Here is a 19,005-nt window from a genome sequence, read left to right as displayed (position 1 = left end):
CCACTAGTTGTTTCTCTTTTAAAAATATTTTTAATTGATTTGAGAGAGAAAGAGAGGGGGAGAGAAAGAGAAACATCCATGAGCGAGAAACATCAATGGGCTGCCCTCCCCACACCCCACACACACCCCCTACTGGGGATTGAGCCCACAACCTGGGCATGTGCCCAGACCTGGCATCGAACGGGCAAATGGGTGACCTCTCGGGGCATGGCAGGACACTCAACCACCTGAGCCACGCCGGCAGGGCAACTAGTTGTTTCATTTTCTTATGCTGGACTGGTATGACTTTTTCTCAACCATCAGGCATTCAAATCTTATATTTTTTCTCGCCTCTCAGATATTCTCTTCCCTTCGCTACATCCTTGCATGATCAGAGCAGCGAGCAAAGACGAACACAATGTCTCCGTAAGGGATCATACAGTTTCAGTGTAGGGGAGGCCATCATATAACAAACGTAAGGCCGCAGCCATAGCACGTGCTTTGAAGACCACCCCCCCCCCCAGAGGCTCCTGAGCAAGTGGTGAAGTGAAGGATGAGGAGAAGTGTATCCAACAGAGGGGAGGGAAGAACTCACCAAACACAGGGACAGTGTGAGGAGGTGCTGGGTCTGGAGGGAGAGGTGAGCGTGGGGCTGATGCATGAAAGGAAGCTCCAGTGGACTGAGTTCGGGAACTGTGCAGGGCGCGGCCGCGGCAGAACTGACCACGAGTGACCACGTGTGCCATGGTGAGGGGTTTTGTGTTCGTCCTAAGTGGAAACCAGGGGGAAGTTCGCCGCTGTTCTAGATGGTGTTTAATGCTTCTCTCACCACAATCATTATTTCTGGCATTATAGAACACTGGGTACTTTCAACTGTAAAACAATAACACCACAACAGTTTCTGACCAAAAAACAAGTGTCAACGTTATAAAGAATCATGGCCACTAACAGAGTAACATGAGGTGCTCCTAGCTGGGACGGTGGCATTTTTAGGAATCCTGGAATACAGTTGTGTTCCTCAGTTCCTGGAATTGTAATAGTAGGATCTTTTCATCTCATTTTTCACCTTACAGTTGAGAAACTATAGTGGGTGCTGTTGGATTTAGAGATGATATAATTAACTAGAGGCCCGGTGCATGAAATTCTGCCTCGGGGCCCTGTGGCCCTGCCCACTGGTCATTCCGGAAGGTCGTTCTGCCATCCGGTCTAATTAGTATATTAGCTCTTATTATACAGGATAGCTTTTCTATTATAATGCAGACTGTTGGGGAACAAATGTGTTTTCAAAGATACGGATGTTTCATAAATCATTTTAAAACATTAAGGTGTAACTTACATTCATTAAGGTTCACAAGTCTTAAGTGTGTCGCCTGATGAATTTGCACATATGTAACCACTACCCAGAACAAGATGTCTAACATTTCTTGCACTCATTACCCTGGTACCTCCTCCTAGTTATAACCCCTCCCTCAGAGCTAACCACTGTGCTAACTTCTGGTTTTGAACTAGATATAAATGGACTTATATGGCATGTGCTCTTGATCTGGTTACATCTGCTCAGTATTGCCTGTAAGCTTCATCTATATTGTTGCTTGCAACCAGTTTGTTTTTTCCATTGCAATATACTATTCTATTGTATGAATTTACCACAGCTTGGTCATCTCTACTGTCCACAGAGATGATATCTTTTGAGGTTTAATTAATTTAATCCCCAAATAGGATAAACACTTGATCTTATTTGGGGATTATTTTGTTTGGCTTAGCCTTTTCTTCCGTTTGTCATCAAGCAACCTGTTGTTTTGTGGTGAAATTACCCCAGGTTCTCAGGTTTCATAAGTATTAGTGAACCATATAAAATTGCCGTCTTGTGGGTCAAAATCGGTTGAATGGTAGTTTTCCACTAGGCTTTGTTTCTGGTGATGTAATCTTCCTTTCAGCCTGGGGCCTCCTAATTACTGTGAAACCTCACCTCCTCACAACCCAGAAACACTGAGAGCCAGTGGGCAGTGCTCCCCGCCCCCCGCTCCTCTAGAAGAGGAATGAGAGGCACTGATGGGCTTGGTGATTAGACTGATGTTACAGAGAGGCAATTGAAAGCGCTGGGAGTGGACGCCAGGGCTCCTGGTACCTTTGCTCCCGTTCTAGATACAAACGGAGCTTTCATTGTGTTGGTAATCTCAGCGCACTCACCTAGTTGTGTGAATATACTGAGTATCACTTCTAATGCAATATTTCCCTTTTGCCTCAGTTTGAGTAATCAGGTTGGGATGAATGATTTCTTTGATCAACAAATGATGTTCATTAACCCCCCCCCCCCCGTTCTAGTGCAGCAGATTTTGAATGGCTCAAATGCCACTTTAGTGACTTTTAATATGAGAACGTTTGATTTTTTAATTACCTTATTACGCTTCAGAGGGAAAATGAGTTACACTTCCCCCAAAGTTTAAATTTTTCGGGAAAGAGGAGTTAGAATAGGATGGTCTTCAGTGAAACTCCTGATTGGGCTTTTACTATGTCCTTCTGCAGGTTTAAAGGTCATTTTTCTTAAACAATAGTATTTAAAATTACAAAAAACTTTCAGGTTCTCTAATACTTTTCATGCAACTGAAAACAAGGTTCGTGTGCCTACTGTGAGGAATTAATTTATATCCTTCTTGTGGGAGTGACGGGCCACCTGCCCACGTTCATGAACTTCGTGGGATGTCAGCATTTGGCAGGATTGGCATTTACTAAATCAAAACCCCGGGGGCACTCCCAGACTTGACTCAGCAGATAGGGTTGAGAAAGGGCCGAGGCTGAGGCATTAGCACGTGAAGGGAGATGCTGCACCTGCTGGGAGGGGATGTGTCACAGGCTGCCGCACGCTGCCGCCTCTTCGCCCCGCTCCTCCTGGAGGGTTTGGCAGATGGTTCCGGACTTCGTTAAGGTACCCGGAGTGTGCAGGCTGTTGGAGGTGGGACAGAATTACGGAGGAACAGGTCACCGACGCTCTATGACAAAACAGAAGAGCTCTGTGAGCTCCCGCTTTGGTCACAGAGCTACTGAGTCTTAGGAACCAAAGAGAGCACTTTTCCTTGAATGTTCATTTAAAAAAAATCAACACAACATCAATGTAATAACTGTCAAAGTTAGAAATTCCTCAGAGTAGTTTTCTGCATTGACTTTCATTGGGCAACTTCCCCTCTTTTCAAGCGAGAGCCCCGTTACCTCCCTCGACCTCCCTGGCCGTGCCCAGTCCTCACCTGACTTTTCTAGGTGTGCGATCCCTGTTCTTATCTCGGTTCTCTTGCTCTTTCCCTTTTAGTGTCCATTTCAGTCTTCCTTTCTTACCTCCTGAACTCCTGGTGTCTTTGGAGAAACTGACCTTGCCCGTGGGCATTGGGGCTGCAGCCTGTGACCTGGTGTTCCTTAGCCCACGTTTGCCCGGCCTGCCCAGCTCAGAGTACCAGTCCGCAACACTTACGTCCGAAACCCGAGGAACCGGGACCCACCCACCGCCATGAGAGTTTGTTTGTCCCGTTGATTTTTGGCTGGTCGTTAGCATTGATTGAATGGCTTCTTTATGCAGTCAACCTTCAACTTGACCTGTGCAGTCTCGCTCCTGCCTCTCACATCTCAGCTTGGACATGCAGTAGACAATGAACCCCCGCAAGTTCATACTTTCATGTTATTGTCTAGACACCAGAATTCAAACTTCACATGTTGGCCTAGAAAATGTTAAGTAGGACTTTTAAGTACCTTACATGTTTGGATTATTATCCACTTTCGACCTGGTACTGTTTCTTTACTCTCAACCCTATGAATTTCTGGACTTTAAGTACACATTGAGAGCAAATGTCTCTACCTTGGCACTGTCTTCGGATGAATATTTTGTTGCAGGAGCTGTCCTGTGCATGGAAGGATGTTTAGCATCATCTCTGGCCTCTACCCACAAGATGCCAGTAGCTCCTCCCCATAGTGTGACAGCAGCATGTCTCCAGACATTGCCAATTCCTCGTTATATTTCCGCTGGTGCGGTGTCTCCTCATGTAAATACAGAATGCTCCCAGAACTACTAACACCTGCTGACCCACCATGGTTGGAGAGTGGCATGTTCAAGGTCATGCTGTCCATTCAGTATACATTTACGGAATGTCTGCCAGATCCCAGGCTAGATGTTGGAAAGAAAGAGAAGACTAAGACAGTCCTGGTACCTGTCTTAGTACATCAGTATCCACATTACCACGTCTTCCTGGGAGCCGTGTTCTCTGCAGAGAAGTGATGCGTGTTGTGCATGCAGCCGAGTTAATCCTGAGTGTCTGTGGATAACTGAATGAGTGACCCTACACGAGAGAATGAGCATGGAGCCTGTGACCAGACACACCTGCATTCAAAACACACTTTGCTGTTTATTACTCTCGTGTCCTATAACCTTGAGCCAATTACTTAACATTGCCGAGGCATGATATAACGTAAAGTTTCGGTGTGAAATCCCAAACTCACATGAGTATGGCAGATGATGGCGCTATTGTTGTTATTATTTATTCCTACTTATTGTGGAAAGGATCCTTGAACGCCTCATCTTGAATGGGTGAATGACAGATGTGTGTGGATAAATAATTTTTTAAAAAATGAAAATGAAATAAAGCGTGTCTTTCTTGGCAAGGCAAGCACTCGTCCACGTCAGCCAGCATTGAACTTGCCTCAGTGGGAGGGTCCCAGGATTGAGGGCTAGAGGCACCACGGTCCAGGAGACCTGAGAGCGAGGCCTGGTTGAGAACCACAATGCGTCCCATCTGCAGAAAGGAGTTAGAACAGGATAGTGACTGGACTATGCCAGATGTACAGGTAGGACGTTAGCTGGAGCCTCGTTCAGACAAGCAGGATGAAGGCAAACGCAGCCGCTGTCAGTGTAGACTGAAGCTGAAAGCCCTGCGGCTCTGCTGAAACCCCCTCATCCATTTCTCTTCACGTTGCTCTCCTCCTCTCTCAAGTCTAGGTTATAGCTCCTGCTTTTCACGTTTAAGCTTCTACTCCCTTGTGTTACTATGCAGGTCTTCCTAGGACTGCCTCGCCTTCAGAGCCAGATTAGAAGCTGGTTGAAGGCAGGAACCATGCATTTGTGCAGATGTATTGTAAGAATACTTAGTCGCATTCTGAGTATTTGTGGAAAGAAGGGGTGCAAATCCAGTCTTACAGCAGCACCTGAGCAGCAATATATCAAGTGATTCTTGTCTCTTTAAGCCACTTGGGAGGTTTAAAGACAAAGTTGACTTCTCCTTAATTTGCCATTTGATATGCTGGTGTCTATGTAATAGTCATTACAATTTTTTTTCAGACATGGCAAGAAAAATCCTTGATTTTCTTTCATCTTAATCTATAGCCTAGAATTAAGAAAACCAACCAGCTAATATTGAGTGACATTACTAAAACATGCTTGAACATAAGCATATCATTTTTAATCTTAAAAGTGGTTTTCAAGGTCAATAAGGCAGTGTTATTCTTCCTTTACCGATGGCTACCTTTGTATAAATACTCTGATTTCAAGCTTGTATTGGCTTTGAAGGTGACTCGGACTTATGAAATCCCCGTTCTTTGGTAGAGTTGAGTATTCAGATTAGTTACATGTGCCATCTCACATCTATATTAAACCTTGATCATCGAGATGGTTTGGAGCTGTGGACCTCTATAGATAACTCAGAAGCGACAGTGTTTAGCATGACCACAGTTTAGTCACGTCTCCTTTTAATGCTTAAAAGGTCTTTTCTAAAGATGGTTGCACAGTTATAAAGTCTGCAGAACCTTCAGCACCCTTCCCATGTCATCAGCAACTCGCTTCATGTGGTGTCTGTTATTTCTTGTGTTTGATTTGTTTACGGACACAGAAAAGCTTCACTGGCCCGAGCAGGAGCTGGCCCAGAAGTCCGTGCTGCACGCGGAAGAGGCCGTGGCCGCGGACCGCCGCCAGAGCGCCCCCCAGCTACCGCCTGGGGTCCTGAAGGACATTTTCACCACCGGCACCAGCAGCTACAATGTCCTCCTCCAGAGCAGAGAGGAGAAGAGGCATCCGTCGCAACGGCGGGCATCCTCCGCCCAGCCCAGAAGATGTCGGAAGCCCGGCAAGTCTCCCTGCTCGCCGCACAGCAAGGAGCTTCGCAAGACGAAGGCCCTGGTGCCGGGGCTGAGCAGCGGCGCCTGGTGCTGCCTCGACAAGCAGTCCGCTGCCCTCATCACGAGCGCCCTGTCGAGTCCTGTGGCCTTTACACATGGTATCTCTGTTACAGGGAGCGGCATAGCCCTGACACCCAAATCCAAACACAAGGTCAAGCAGCACCATTTCTCCCCTCTCCCCAAGCCGAAGCCGCAGCCCCCGCCCCAGCTGTGTCGGAGTTTTGAGAAAGATGATTCTTCTGGGAAGAAGTTTTGTATTCTGACGGCCATAAAGCCCACCAACCTGGAGAGGGAGAAGCTCAGGTTCTTCAAGTCCGACTACACCTACAACCCGCAGTTTGAGTACTCGAACCCCTCTCTGCCCAGCGTGCTGGCCAAGCACAGCCACGCGTCGGACCGGTTCCTTAAGCAGGTAAAGCGCCCCTGCAGGAGCGGTTACATGGTTACATAGCTGAACAGTTATTTGCTGTCTTATAAAACGAAAAAAGACTTGAAAAGTATTGCAGGTGTTTACATGTTATAGTCAATCCCCATCCTGTCCACCTGGACACGTGACAAGAAATTTCCAGGTAAGCGGCACAGCCTCTATGTAAACTCCTTCACGCCCCATAAAGAATCTGTTTCATCGACTCTGTGGCAGGAGGACTCTTTATTAGATTTTTGTTGTTGTTGTTAATCCTCTCCCGAGGATATTTTCCCATTGGTTTTTTGAGGGAGTGGAAGAGAGAGGGAAAGACAGAGAGAAACACCGAAGTGAGAGAAACACATCCATTGGTTGCTTTCTGTACGAGCCCTGACCAGGGCCCGGGCTGTGGAGGAGCCTGCAACCAAAGTATGTGCCCTTGACCGGAATCGAACCTGGGACCCTTTGGGCCGCAGGCCAATGCTCTATCCACTGAGCCACACTGGCCAGGGCAGGAAGACTCTATATGAGGAAGAAAGCTTCAGATCTGGCTCCCGGCTTTCCTGTGGGAGTTATAGGCCTGGGCCGTTAGTGAGCCCACAGGCAAGTGCAGCCCTTTCCATTTGAGCGGAGGAAATGGGCTGACTGGTTCTGCTTGGCTCTGGACCGCAGTCTCCGGTTCTCCTGGTCGGATCCCACCCCCAGCTGGCTCAGGCCCCACCACACATGGGGGCCATGAGCTTCCTAGTGCTTTGCTCACCTAGTTTATCACCATCAAGTCAATATGTAGGCGCTCATTTAAAAAAGAAAAGGATGAAAGTATAAAAGTTATCTTCAAGGTTCGCCAATCCTATGTGACTGGCATGAGCAGCACTTTCCAGAGTCCCGTTCAGACATGCAGCCCATAGCTCCGTGGCATGCCTGTTAGGGCTAAACTTCTCAGGTACCTGAGCTTCACCTGCAGGGCACGGTGCGACCAGCAAAGGCAGACGTTTGGTGAAATTAACCTTGCCCCGGCTGTTCTGGCGCAGCAGGCTCGGCGTTGGCAGGCTGGGTAGCACGCATGGCTCCACCGGCCTGGGCCGCGTGCCCTGTGGTAGCGTTTCTGCCGCATGCGGTTCTTTGGGTTTGTGCCAGCAGGTTTGGTGGTGTTACAACTGACATGCAGTCTGACCAATCATTTAAGCCATTGGGGAGAGCTCATTTTAAGATTAAAATAATTGTAATATTGCTATCTAATTTCCTTTGCTAGAAGAAACCTTTTCTACCACACCTCTGTTTTTTTAGAGGGTAGTCACTTTTTATTTAAATGTGCTGAGATAGCGGATGAGGTGGCCGAGTGGTTAAGGCGATGGACTGCTGTTAAATGTGCTGAGATTGTGCCAAACATTAATTTAAAAAGTCAGCTGTTGCTTTTATCCCTATTTTGGCAATCACTTTGTGATTTTTTTGTTGGAAATTGCAATTGGTTGAATGTGGGGATATCACATTTTAAATTTATGATAATTATTAAAAAGCTGTTTGCTTTCCCCTCCTTAGTGCTGAGAGGAAGGGCTGAGATTTATTCGCCAACACTTTCTAATTTGGAGTCCCACCCCAACCCCTGCCAGTCGGGAGAGGTTTCCCGCCACTAAATCCAAGCGAATGTGCTCTCATTTCTGTGGGAGGCGGTGAGGGAGCAGCCGCAGCCGCACTGACTGAGAGCTGACATGACTTGGCCTGTGGCTCCACAATCTGTGCTTTCACCCAATTCCCATGTTATCCTATTCCTTAGATTATATTTCTCAAAATAACTGTTATTTGCAAATACATTACGTTTTTGATTACACATATTACTGGAAGGAAACCTTTATATGGATTAGCTCAGGTGGAAAGATCATTCCCTGCTCCCTCCCTGGAACAGCTGTCGCCAGGGCAGCCCCCTTGCTCTCCTGCGGTAACAATGCCACCGGGCCGCAGGTCTGCAGGAGGGTCAGTACAGGGAGCAAGCGCCGTCAGAGGAGGAGATGCAGTCATGGAAGGAGCCACCAATGGTGATGTGAGAAGGAGCGTGTAGGAGGAGGTGATGCTTAAAAACAAACACCTCAGCGAGAATACACCCCTGAATTGACTTACAAAGAAGAAGGCGTTTGAACCTTTGATTTGGTCCCAGGCATCTTGCATGGTAACCTGTGGGGGGAGAGATGCAGTGAGGAAAGGCGAGGGACTAAGTATTGAGGTGAAGACAGATGTTACAGCCAGTGACACAGGCTTCATTTCTTACGAAACGATCTGTCCAGGAGCAGAGCTATGTGACTTTAAATATGGCCCCGGAAAGCAATGTCTTGCTTTTAGAGTTTAGAGTATAAGAGGAACAGGTGACTCATTGTTGTTTAATCCAGTGTTTTCCAGCCACATTTGGCCACGGAGCCCTTTTTAAAATGTTACTTTGTCCACCACTTTTCCATAGAAACAGTTTGGTCAGCACTGGCCTAGGAAAGAGGACTGTGACTTCCGGGGGTGACCTCCTGGGGTGATTCAGGATTGGGGGGGCTCTAGATGGTAGAGTTTATAAAAGGGGGGAAGTGAAGGGAGGGTTGGAATTGAGTGGAGGTCAAACCAATGACCTTAAATTCTAAAATTAAAACCCAGCCTTTAATTCTGTTAAAACTTAAATACGATACACAGTCATATGGGGAATAGACAACAAACCCATTCAGTCTCTCTTCCTGTTGCCTCTTTTTCTCTCTAACTTTGTCCTCACAACAACCCTGTGAAGTAAGTAGGGCAAACATTTTCATCTCCATTTGCCAGTGGAGAAACTCAGCCTGAGAGGGAGGAATGACATGCCTGGGCTGTCACAGCCCGTGAAGGGCAGGCGCCAGGTGAACAGCCGGCTGGCCGCCTGTCTCCTGCCCCGTCGCACCCGTGTCCCTATTGCACCAAGCGACACGGCAGCTGAGCAGGGAGATAGCTTTAAGCACATGACTGGTGAGGTGGCTCGTGACGGATGGTCAGATTTCCAGCTTGCTGAGCCGTGGACAGAACCAGCAGGCCAGCCAGCAGCAGGTCCCTCACAGAACGTGTCAGAAGCTGGTTGTACCCGAGACGCTGCTGCACAGATTGTACGGATTTTTCATTTCCTGGGGTAGTGGTTTAAAAGTTACACAGTGCCATTTGATGCACTATTCCTTTTTATTATTATTTTTATGTTACTTTTTAAAATAGATTTTTATTGATTTCAGAGAGGAAGGGAGAGGGAGAGAGAAACATCAATGATGAGAGAGAATCATGGATCGGCTGCCTTCTGCATGCCCCCCCCGCCCCCCGCCACTGGGGATTGAGCCTGTAACCTGGGCATATGCCCTTGACCGGAATTGAACTAATGACCCTTTAGTCCCCAGGCGATGCTCTATCTACTGAGCCAATCCAGCTAGGACTGGACTATTCCTTTTTAAATGACAGCTTAAGGTAAAAGTCACATGCCATGCAGTTCACCCACCTACAGTGTACAGTCAGTGATTTTCAGTATGCTTAGAATTATGCAACATCACCGCTATCCAATTCAAGGACATTTCACCACCTCCTCCAAAAGAAACCCTGCACCCATTAGAAATGACTCACCATTTGCCACCAACCTCTCAGCCCTAGGCCAACGCCAGTCTACTCTCTCTTTTTCTATGGATTTGCCTATTCTGGAGATTTCATATAAATGGAATCATTCAGTATGTGGTCCTTTGTAACAAGCTTCTTTTACTTAGCATAATGTTGTCAAGATTCATCCGTGTCGTAGCTTGTATCAGGACTTTATTGTTGAGTAATACCCAAGTATGTATCTCACATTTTATGTATCCATTCATCAGTTGATAGACATTTGGGTTGTTTCTGCTTTTTGGCTATTATGAATAATGCTGCTATGAATATGTGTGCACATATTTGTGTGGACCTATGTTTTAAGTTATCTTAGGTGTACACCTGATAGTGGGTCATGTGTAGTTGGTCATATGGTGGTAGATTGTGTAGTAGTGAGTCATTTGTGTTAAAGAGAAGCGAACACATTGGAATCTCGGAGGGAAGGCAGGGGAGGGTGGGTGGGAGGTTATCAATCAAAGAACTTGTATGCATATATGCATAACCCATGGACACAGACAATAGGGTGGTGAAGGCCTGGGGCAGAGGACGGGGGTGGGTTGGAGGGGGTTAATGGGGGAAAAAGGGGGACATATTTAATTATTTTCAACAATAAAGATTTTTAAAAGAGAGAAGTGAGTACAGAAAGAGAGTAGTATTTGTAACTACAGATGTTTGTGAAAGTATGTGCAAGGGCGTGAAAGCTGCTTAGGATTAGAAAGAGGTGGTGCCTCAGTTGTATTTTCATTTGGGATCAATAAACACAGACACAGTCACGATAAATGAGAGTATTGCTGGCTTATTACTCCCCTCGAAGTAACGGGAGGCTGTTCGCTTCCGCGATCTCTTTCTTCTCCAGTCCATCAATATCATGGAGCTGACCTTGCAGAAATACGGAAGCTACGAGAAGTTCGAGCAGGCCACGGGCGGGAGCCTGCTGTCCAAGAGTCGGATCTGGAGCCACGTCAGGAAGTACATGATGAAGGAAGGCTGCCTGGGGGAGGTGAGTCCTGGCGCGAGCGCCGTGGGCACGTAGCCCTCAGGGCCTGCGGCGCTGGCTGCAGGCTGTCTCTCTCCAACCCTGTCTAGCTCCTTAAATTAGTCATGCAGATTTCTGACTAAATACTGTAAGTCTGATTTCCCATTGCATGGAGTTGTGTTTAGTTTCTTTACTTACCGCCATTTCTGTATCGCTTGTGGGAACAGGTGAGCGGTTTCATGAAAACGGTCAATGAAGGGATTGCCCTGGTGGCCCCTCCCATTGGAAGCCAGGTCCTGGTATTGAGTGTGGACATAGCTCTGGCCGCAGTGAGCAGGCCTCCGCCTGCACCCGCCCTGCGTCTGCAGCCGGGCTGAGCGCAGCGGGACAGGGCCCTTCCCCGCAGAGCCCTTGCCTGCCTTCCAGTCCAGGGAGGGCCCTGAGGTCCCGCAGGCTCAGCATTGGAAGGGCGAAGGGACCGGCCCTCAGTTCATCCTCTTGGTTCTGGGAGCACCAGGGTGTTCCTGGGCTGTTCCCCCACCTTCACGTTTGCTGATGTCTCCGTACCCTCCCTGTGGCCCTCAGGTCGTCGTCCACCTCACCGAGGACCTGCTCTCCCGCGCCTCCATGACGGTGGTCAACGGCTGCCCCACGCTGACCATCAATGTGTCCACGGCCCGTGAGCACTGGCTGGAGGGGATGCTGAGGCACGAAATCGGTAAGGCGGCCCCTGCTCCGCCCGCGTCGTCCCGAATGAGCCCCACAGACACGCCCTTTGTAATGGGGCGTTCGCTGTTGTATTTGGCAAAAGGCCATGGAGTTAGTTATTAGGCTTCACTTGAACTCCAGCCTCGCTGATTAACGTCCCATTTCAAGTCAGCTCCTCGGGGCCTGTCAGCAGCATTAAGCTTAAAACGTCACTGACCCCAGGATTTCGGTTCCTTGACCTTAAACTGAAGGAACTGAATGGCCTGATCTCTGAGATTCTTTTCCAATACCAAGTCTATGATTCTTCCCTTTAGAAAAATAACCTCTTCCGAGGAGCCCGGGGAGCCTGGGGGGCGGGAGGGGAGGGGGCAGTGTGCTCCTTCCCACCAGAGGCTTCGGGCGGCTGGCTTCTGCTGTTGGGGTTGATTTGGGCTGAGAACGGCCGGCCGGCAGGGTCTTGGGGGAGGAAGTACAGACTGGCGTTTCCTGTGTCCCCGGCCCCTCCCGCAGGCACACATTACTTCCGGGGCATCAACAACCTGCAGCAGCCCTGGGGCAGCTGGACGGGCCGCAGGAAGCACGAGCTGAAGCCCAACAACCCCACGGAGGAGGGGCTGGCGAGCATCCACAGCGTCCTGTTCCGGAAAGACCCCTTCCTGTGGCGGGCGGCGCTGCTCTACTACACCGTGTTCCAGGCCAGCCGCCTGTCCTTCTGCCAGCTCTTCCAGGACATCGGGAAGTTTGTCAAGGACCCCAACACGCGGTGGGACTACTGCGTGCGGGCCAAGAGGGGCTGCACCGACACGGCCCAGCCAGGTGGGTGGCCCCGGGCCCTAGGTCCTCTGACTTGGGGTGAGGATTAACAGAAAAAACAGGAGTGATGAATGTGCCCACTGAACCCTCGTTAAACACGACGCAGGCTTAATGATTAGGAACCACTCTCTGTGGTTCACCAGTTGTCCCTAGAGTATTTGAAACCAATTCCAGACATCTGTCCTTTTACCTGCAGATACGCTGTACGGGTCCCTAACCGATACGGACAACTTGTTCACAACCCCCGGGCTATTAGCATAGCTAACCAAATCCACACCGTCAGAGCATAGGACTCCCACTCCCGTATGGTGGGTTTCAGTCCACTTAACAGCAGCATTTAACCAAGTCACACGTTATGTCATGGTGGGAGGAGCGTTTTCTTTGTAAATGAACACTTTTTTTTTTTAAGGATCAGATCTCATGAGCTGTTTCTGCTCATCATGTCTTCATCCACATTTTTTCTATTTATAAACCCCATATTCTTTAAAGCCCAGTCCTAATTCTGGATTTCTTAGGGAAGAACAGTATCAGAAGCACCTACAGTTATTTTAATGGTGTGTGTTTTTAAACTAGTAGTTCAGACATCCTTTGCTTCCACATTGCCCACATGAGACCTAATGCCATAAGCCGTCCTCCGCCCTCCCCACTGGACACCTGCATTGCATCATGGGAGTTAAGGCTGCAGTCGGAGGGTGGGGTGGGGGTGAGGGTGGGATAATTATTTATAGGAGTCATACCATTTAAGTTACCAGTGTTTCTTTATAATTAGGGGAAATGCTATTTTAATTATGGGGATGGGGACCTGGGGAGGAGAGATTCGTAGAAGGGAGCTGCTGGTCTCCGTGTGATCCTGGTCTTGCAGAGACCTTACACTGGATGTTTCAGAGACAGAGCAGTTACACACAAGGACACGCGGCACCTTAGCAAAGCCTTCTGTACAGGCCGGTTCCTAGACGGGATGGTCAGCACCTCATTCCTGGGCGCTGTCTCGGACAGGGGGTAACACGCTGTGGTCCCCGCAGGCTGCTTCAGTAAGGACCAGGTGTACCTGGACGGCATCCTGCAGCTGCTGCGGCACCGGGCCTCCATCGACTTCCCCCTGCTGACCGCCTTGGGCAAGGTGAGTGACAGGGAAGGCGCCAGGCCCCCCGCGCAACGCGCAGCACTTCCGCCCGCCGCTTTGTGATGACACCAGGCGCAGGTTCAGACTGCTTTTATCTGTGCTCGGAATTAGCTTCCTCAGCGTGATACCGGAGGGAAGAAATGTGTTCTGTCACAGAACCGAACGGCAAAATTTCTTTGTGGACAACAAGAGATAAAGAAGGGAATAGGAAATGTGGGGATGCGGTTTCATTTATAAATATCTTTTTTAAATATATTTTATTGATCTTTTACAGAGAGGAAGGGAGAGGGATAGAGAGCTAGAAACATCGATGAGAGAGAAACATCGATCAGCTGCCTCCTGCACGCCTCCCACTGGGGATGTGCCCGCAACCAAGGTGCCGGGGTCCAACCCCAGTGGGTCCAGGGGTTCCCAAAGGTGTAAACGGAGTCGGCGAAGAAGGAAGGACACGGAGACAGCGTTCAGTTGATCAGCAGCCTAGCCAGGATCTCTAGCCAAGTTCTGGTCTGGATCTCCAGAGAGGTTCTGCTTCAGATCTCCAGCCAGGTTCAGTCACCAGGTTGTAGTCAGGTTCTCTTGCCATGTTCTATAGTCAGGTTCAGTCCAGGATCTATTGCCATGTTCTCTCCAGCGAAGTTCTTCTGTCTCCAGGCTCCGTGTAGGTTCTGTCTTCTGAATTCTGTCTCCTGAGTTCTGTGTCTTTCTGTCTTGTTACATCTGTATTTATACCAGTTGATTCAATCCTATCAATCTCTATTACAAAGGTTAGGGCGTTTCTTATCTCCATTCCAGGGAGTAAAGATTATGTAGCTTAAGCATGATTGTTTGTAGTGATTAACTACCCGCCTGGCACTTAGTTAAGGAGTTTCATCCCCTCCCTGACTTCAGGGAAAAATTCCTACCTGGGGAAACAACCTTTCTAGGAGAGGCATCCCCTCCCTGACTTCAGGGAAAAATTCCTACGTGGGGAAACAACCTTTCTCGGAGAGGTGACCTTGGTTAAAACACACAGCACTAAGGGGAGCAAACATATTAAGAACCGTATGCTATATATGCCAGGTCCCTTGAAACAGCAAGGATGGACCGGCTCCCGGCACCAAGGTACGTGCCCTCGACCGGAATCGAACCCGGGACCCTCCAGTCCGCAGGCCGATGCTCTATCCACTGGGCCAAACCAATCAGGGCTATAACATCTTTTTCTAAAACATTTGAAAGCAGTCTGTAGGTATAACACTACCGCCCCCCCCCTTTTAAAATATATTTTTATTAATTACAGAGAGGTAGGGAGAGGGAGAGAGAGATAGAAACATCAATGATGAGAGAGAATCATTGATTGGCTGCCTCCTACAAGCCCCACACTGAGGACTAAGCCTGCACCTGGGCACACATACAAGAAGGAACCAATGAATGCATGAATAAGTGAACAACAAACCGATGCTTCTCTTTCTCCCTCTCCCTCCCTCCCTCTTCTCTTTCCTCTTTCTCTCTAAACTCAAATAAAAGGGTCCTGGGCTCGATTCCGGTCAAGGGCACATGCCTGGGTTCCAGGCTAGGTCCCCAGTAGGGGGCGTGCAGGAGGCAGCCAATCAATGATTCTCTCTCATCATTGATGTTTCTATCTCTCCCTCTCCCTTCCTCTCTGAAATCAATAAAAATGTATTTTTTAAAAAATAGTCCTGCCGAAACCGGTTTGGCTCAGTGGATAGAGCGTCGGCCTGGGGACTGAAAGGTCCCAGGTTCAATTCCGGTCAAGGGCATGTACCTGGGTTGCGAGCATATCCCCAGTAGGAGATGTGCAGGAGGCAGCTGATCGATGTTTCTCTCTCATCGATGTTTCTAACTCTCTATCTCTCTCCCTTCCTTTCTGTAAAAAATCAATAAAATATATTTTAAAAAAAAAATAGTCCACATACTTAAAGTTTACTTACTACCCAGGGAAGAAATTGCTCTTTAAATGTGACTGATAGTTACACTTAAAACTGACCCGCCTCCGTTCCTCAGGTCTCCTATGAAGACGTGGATCGCCTGAAGGGACTGGGCGTCACTGAGAACATGAGGGTCCCGCAGTTCCTGCTGGACCAGGAGCGGTACATGGAGCACTTGGAGAAGATCATGGAAGTGAATGAGCTGAGCGACCGGGAGCTCAGAGACCTTATCTGTTAACTAGTGTCCTTGCGAGCAGCGCGAAAGTGTACCCTATCTTCCCGTTTGGTGCCTCAGCACTGGCGGATTTGTAAAGAAAGGACTGTTTACATGAGTTTCTGCAGACTGGTCGGCAGTATTCAGCGGAGTGTTTAGGATAAGTACAAACCTGAAACTGTTTCCTAAAACGGGTTCTACAGGCTGCAAGGGAAGTGACCTGTTTTCATCTGATTCCATCCGATTCTCAATGCACTGAGTCAGATGAAAACACTACTGATGAGCGTTTTGGAGAATCTTGGTCAGACCGAGCGGTGAGCTTCTGCCTGAGCACCAAGACCAGCTTCGGCCAGAGCCTGCCCCCGGCTGTTCACACGCCGCGGTGACGCTTTCTTTTCCGAGGATGGTCGTTATTCTCCTCTGAAGAGTTAGTTTTTTATGCCCCGAACAGCTCCACCTAAGGTTTCTTATTTCTCTTATATGTTAAGTAATGTTAAGGGGGTGGGGACAATTTGAAAAGTTTCATTACTTCTTTACATCTTATTTTTTCACCTTACCAGTTTGTAGGAACTCAATTAGAGAATTGTGTCCAGTTATCCCTTATCTAAACTCTGTTTTCATTTGCTGAAACATATTATACCCCTTGTAAATTTTAACCAAGGTTTAGGGTCTCCCCCTCTCTATTCCTTTATAGAAATGGTAAGTACAGGTTCCAGAGAGGTTTGTCTACGTACATTGGAATAGTTGGGGAAGAGAGAAGCTACTCACCTTCTCATTAAATGGAGCAACAAACAGGACAGGTAGGCTGACCCACTTCCCATCGGAGCCAGATGTCGACAGGTAGCGTCTACAGTGCACCTGACCTTGCTCTGAGAACTGGCATTGCCGGGCCCTGCCATCGGCTGAACCGTCCCTGTGATTGGCTTGTGTCCTTGATCAAAACCTTTGGCTTCCCCGAACCCAACAGTGACATAGTTTAAATTTCAAAAATGAGAGTTCTAATTGGCTACATTTCTCCTGCCAAAAGCTTACCCACCTGGCTTTGTAATTTATTTTGATATATACTTGCATATACATACTTGGGATCAAATGGCTCTTCAAACAACTTATTTTAATGATCAGAAAGAATACTGCTGTAGATAGCCCATTCAGAATTGCTATTGTAACAAAATTGAAGAATAAAGACCCCCCACCCCACAAAAAAAGTAACCCACACAAAATTGCTACTGAAATTTCTCCTAAAGCTACCTGAGAGTTTATGTTTACCTCACTTCAGGCGTAAATATGGTGCTACGATGGGTGGGTGCCCACTGACAGCCTGGCGTCATGCTGGCAAAGACTGGGCACCCTCCCGCAGGCCGCAGGCTGGTGTGTGATCGTTCTCCTTCACGTGGCCACGAGGGCTTGCCTTAAAGGAGATCGCTGCAGCAGGCAGGGTGTGGCTGGTGCCTGGCGCCCCGCAGAGCCCTGCTTCCCCCTCGGGGGCCGGGGGCCAGCCCTCGGCCTGGGGTGGGGCTGCACATCTCCGTGGCTGGCCGTGCGCTGGCCTCACACACACGGCAGCACCACTGTGGACCCACTGCACTGCTCCCTTGTAGCGGAGCCCTCCAGGCTCAGCTGCATGTCTTGTCTCTGATTTCATCGTCAAAATTCTCCAAGGTGACTGTGGAAAGTGTCTGATTAGCTGGAATAGAAGCATAGGCAGAAACGGCAGGATCTGTGTCCTGCGACTTCAGCTCAATGCTCGTGAGCTGAGCATCTGTGGGCAGTGACACGGCTCCCCCTGCGGACGATTCCGCTGCAGGGGAAGGCCCAGCAGCCCTCGGCTCCTGGGTGGGCGGCCTGAGTGTTCAGTGGGTGACATTCTCTGTCTGGTTTGGGGAAGGGAGATGTTCCTGCCTTATGGCTTCCAATAAAAGCAAGAAACATGAGCACCATCCAGACAAAAACGACTTTAAATCACACCGACTGTCTTGGACATTTTAAAAGCTAGCGAACCAAAAGTAGTTTCAGATGCGCAGAAAAGCTAAGCTTTAAAAGTTGGGATTGGAGATTTAATTAAGGTAATTCTCTTTCCTGAGATGGAATTCTAATGTCAGTTTTATTCCCTAAATAAAGGTTTAATAAATAGAAAATTATAGCAGCAGTACCTAGGGGAATAATTGAAGATCACATTTTAGAATTGTAATAGTTATTTGTCCTAGACTATTGATGCTTAGGATTTCATCAGTGTTGTCTACTGAAATTCTAGCAGATAGTATCAAATACACTTTCTGATGCACTGTCTGGTTTTCACACAAGACAGGATTCAAAGTGAAATTGTTGGCAAAATTCCATAGTCTTCATTTCTCTATATTTTCACCTTTGTAAACATGTTTAAAATTTGTATGGCTGGTTTTGTAAATCTTTGGGCATTTTGTGTCTAGATATAACAGAAACAAGAGCACTGAGGTTCTTCGTGGAGTATGTGACTATATGTGCATGCAAACTTCTGTCCTTTGGAACCTAATTATATTTTTCCTGTGGAATTTCTGGGTTGCTGTGTGGTGATTATTGAGAGGAGCGTGGATCACGTTGAGCCTTATTTATAGAGAAAGGTTACATTTGCCACCCTCCACCTCGCCCCAGTTAGTGCAGCTTGTATTCTCTTGGGAAAGGAGAGAGGGATCATTCTGTCTTTATTTACTGCCCTGTTCACTGAGTAAATTTTGTTTAAATTTTTATTGATAGAGGAAGAGAGAAGGGAGAGAGAGATAGAAACATCAATGAGAGAGAATCAGCTCTAGCCAGTTTGGCTCAGTGGATAGAGCATCGGCCTGCGGACCAAAGGGTCCCAGGTTCAATTCTGGTCAAGGGCATACACCTTGGTTGCAGGCTCCTCCCCAGCCCAGGCCTGGTCAGGACTCATACAGGAGGCAACCAATCAATGTGTTTCTCTCACATCCATGTTTCTCTCTGTCTTTCCCTCTCTCTTCTATTCTCCCTAAAAATCAATGGAAATATATCCTCAGGTGAGGATTAACAACAACAACAACAACGAAGTTGCTACACAGCAAAAGAAAACACAAAAAGACAACCTAAGGAATGCAAGAAAATATTTAC

The 19,005-nt window shown here is 48.0% G+C and overlaps 1 protein-coding gene across 2 annotated transcripts in view; it reads left to right on the top strand.

The window, feature by feature from the left end:
* MATCAP2 (microtubule associated tyrosine carboxypeptidase 2) overlaps positions 1–18,431 on the top strand; it is a 35,206-nt gene extending 16,775 nt beyond the window's left edge. For both annotated transcript variants that reach the window (XM_059655860.1, XM_059655859.1), the window contains 6 exons: positions 5,844–6,541; positions 11,001–11,144; positions 11,706–11,838; positions 12,339–12,644; positions 13,664–13,761; positions 15,766–18,431. In XM_059655860.1, the coding sequence (XP_059511843.1) occupies positions 5,844–6,541; positions 11,001–11,144; positions 11,706–11,838; positions 12,339–12,644; positions 13,664–13,761; positions 15,766–15,927 (1,541 nt within the window). In that variant the 3' untranslated portion in view covers positions 15,928–18,431. The remainder of the gene's footprint in view (positions 1–5,843; positions 6,542–11,000; positions 11,145–11,705; positions 11,839–12,338; positions 12,645–13,663; positions 13,762–15,765) is intronic.
* The last annotated feature ends 574 nt before the right edge of the window (positions 18,432–19,005 follow it).

Source organism: Myotis daubentonii, chromosome 10 (assembly GCF_963259705.1).
Source record: "Myotis daubentonii chromosome 10, mMyoDau2.1, whole genome shotgun sequence".
NCBI classification, from domain to species: Eukaryota; Metazoa; Chordata; class Mammalia; order Chiroptera; family Vespertilionidae; genus Myotis; species Myotis daubentonii.
The sequence above is the reverse complement of the archived record's forward strand: the minus strand, read 5'-3'. Positions and strand labels throughout refer to the sequence as shown.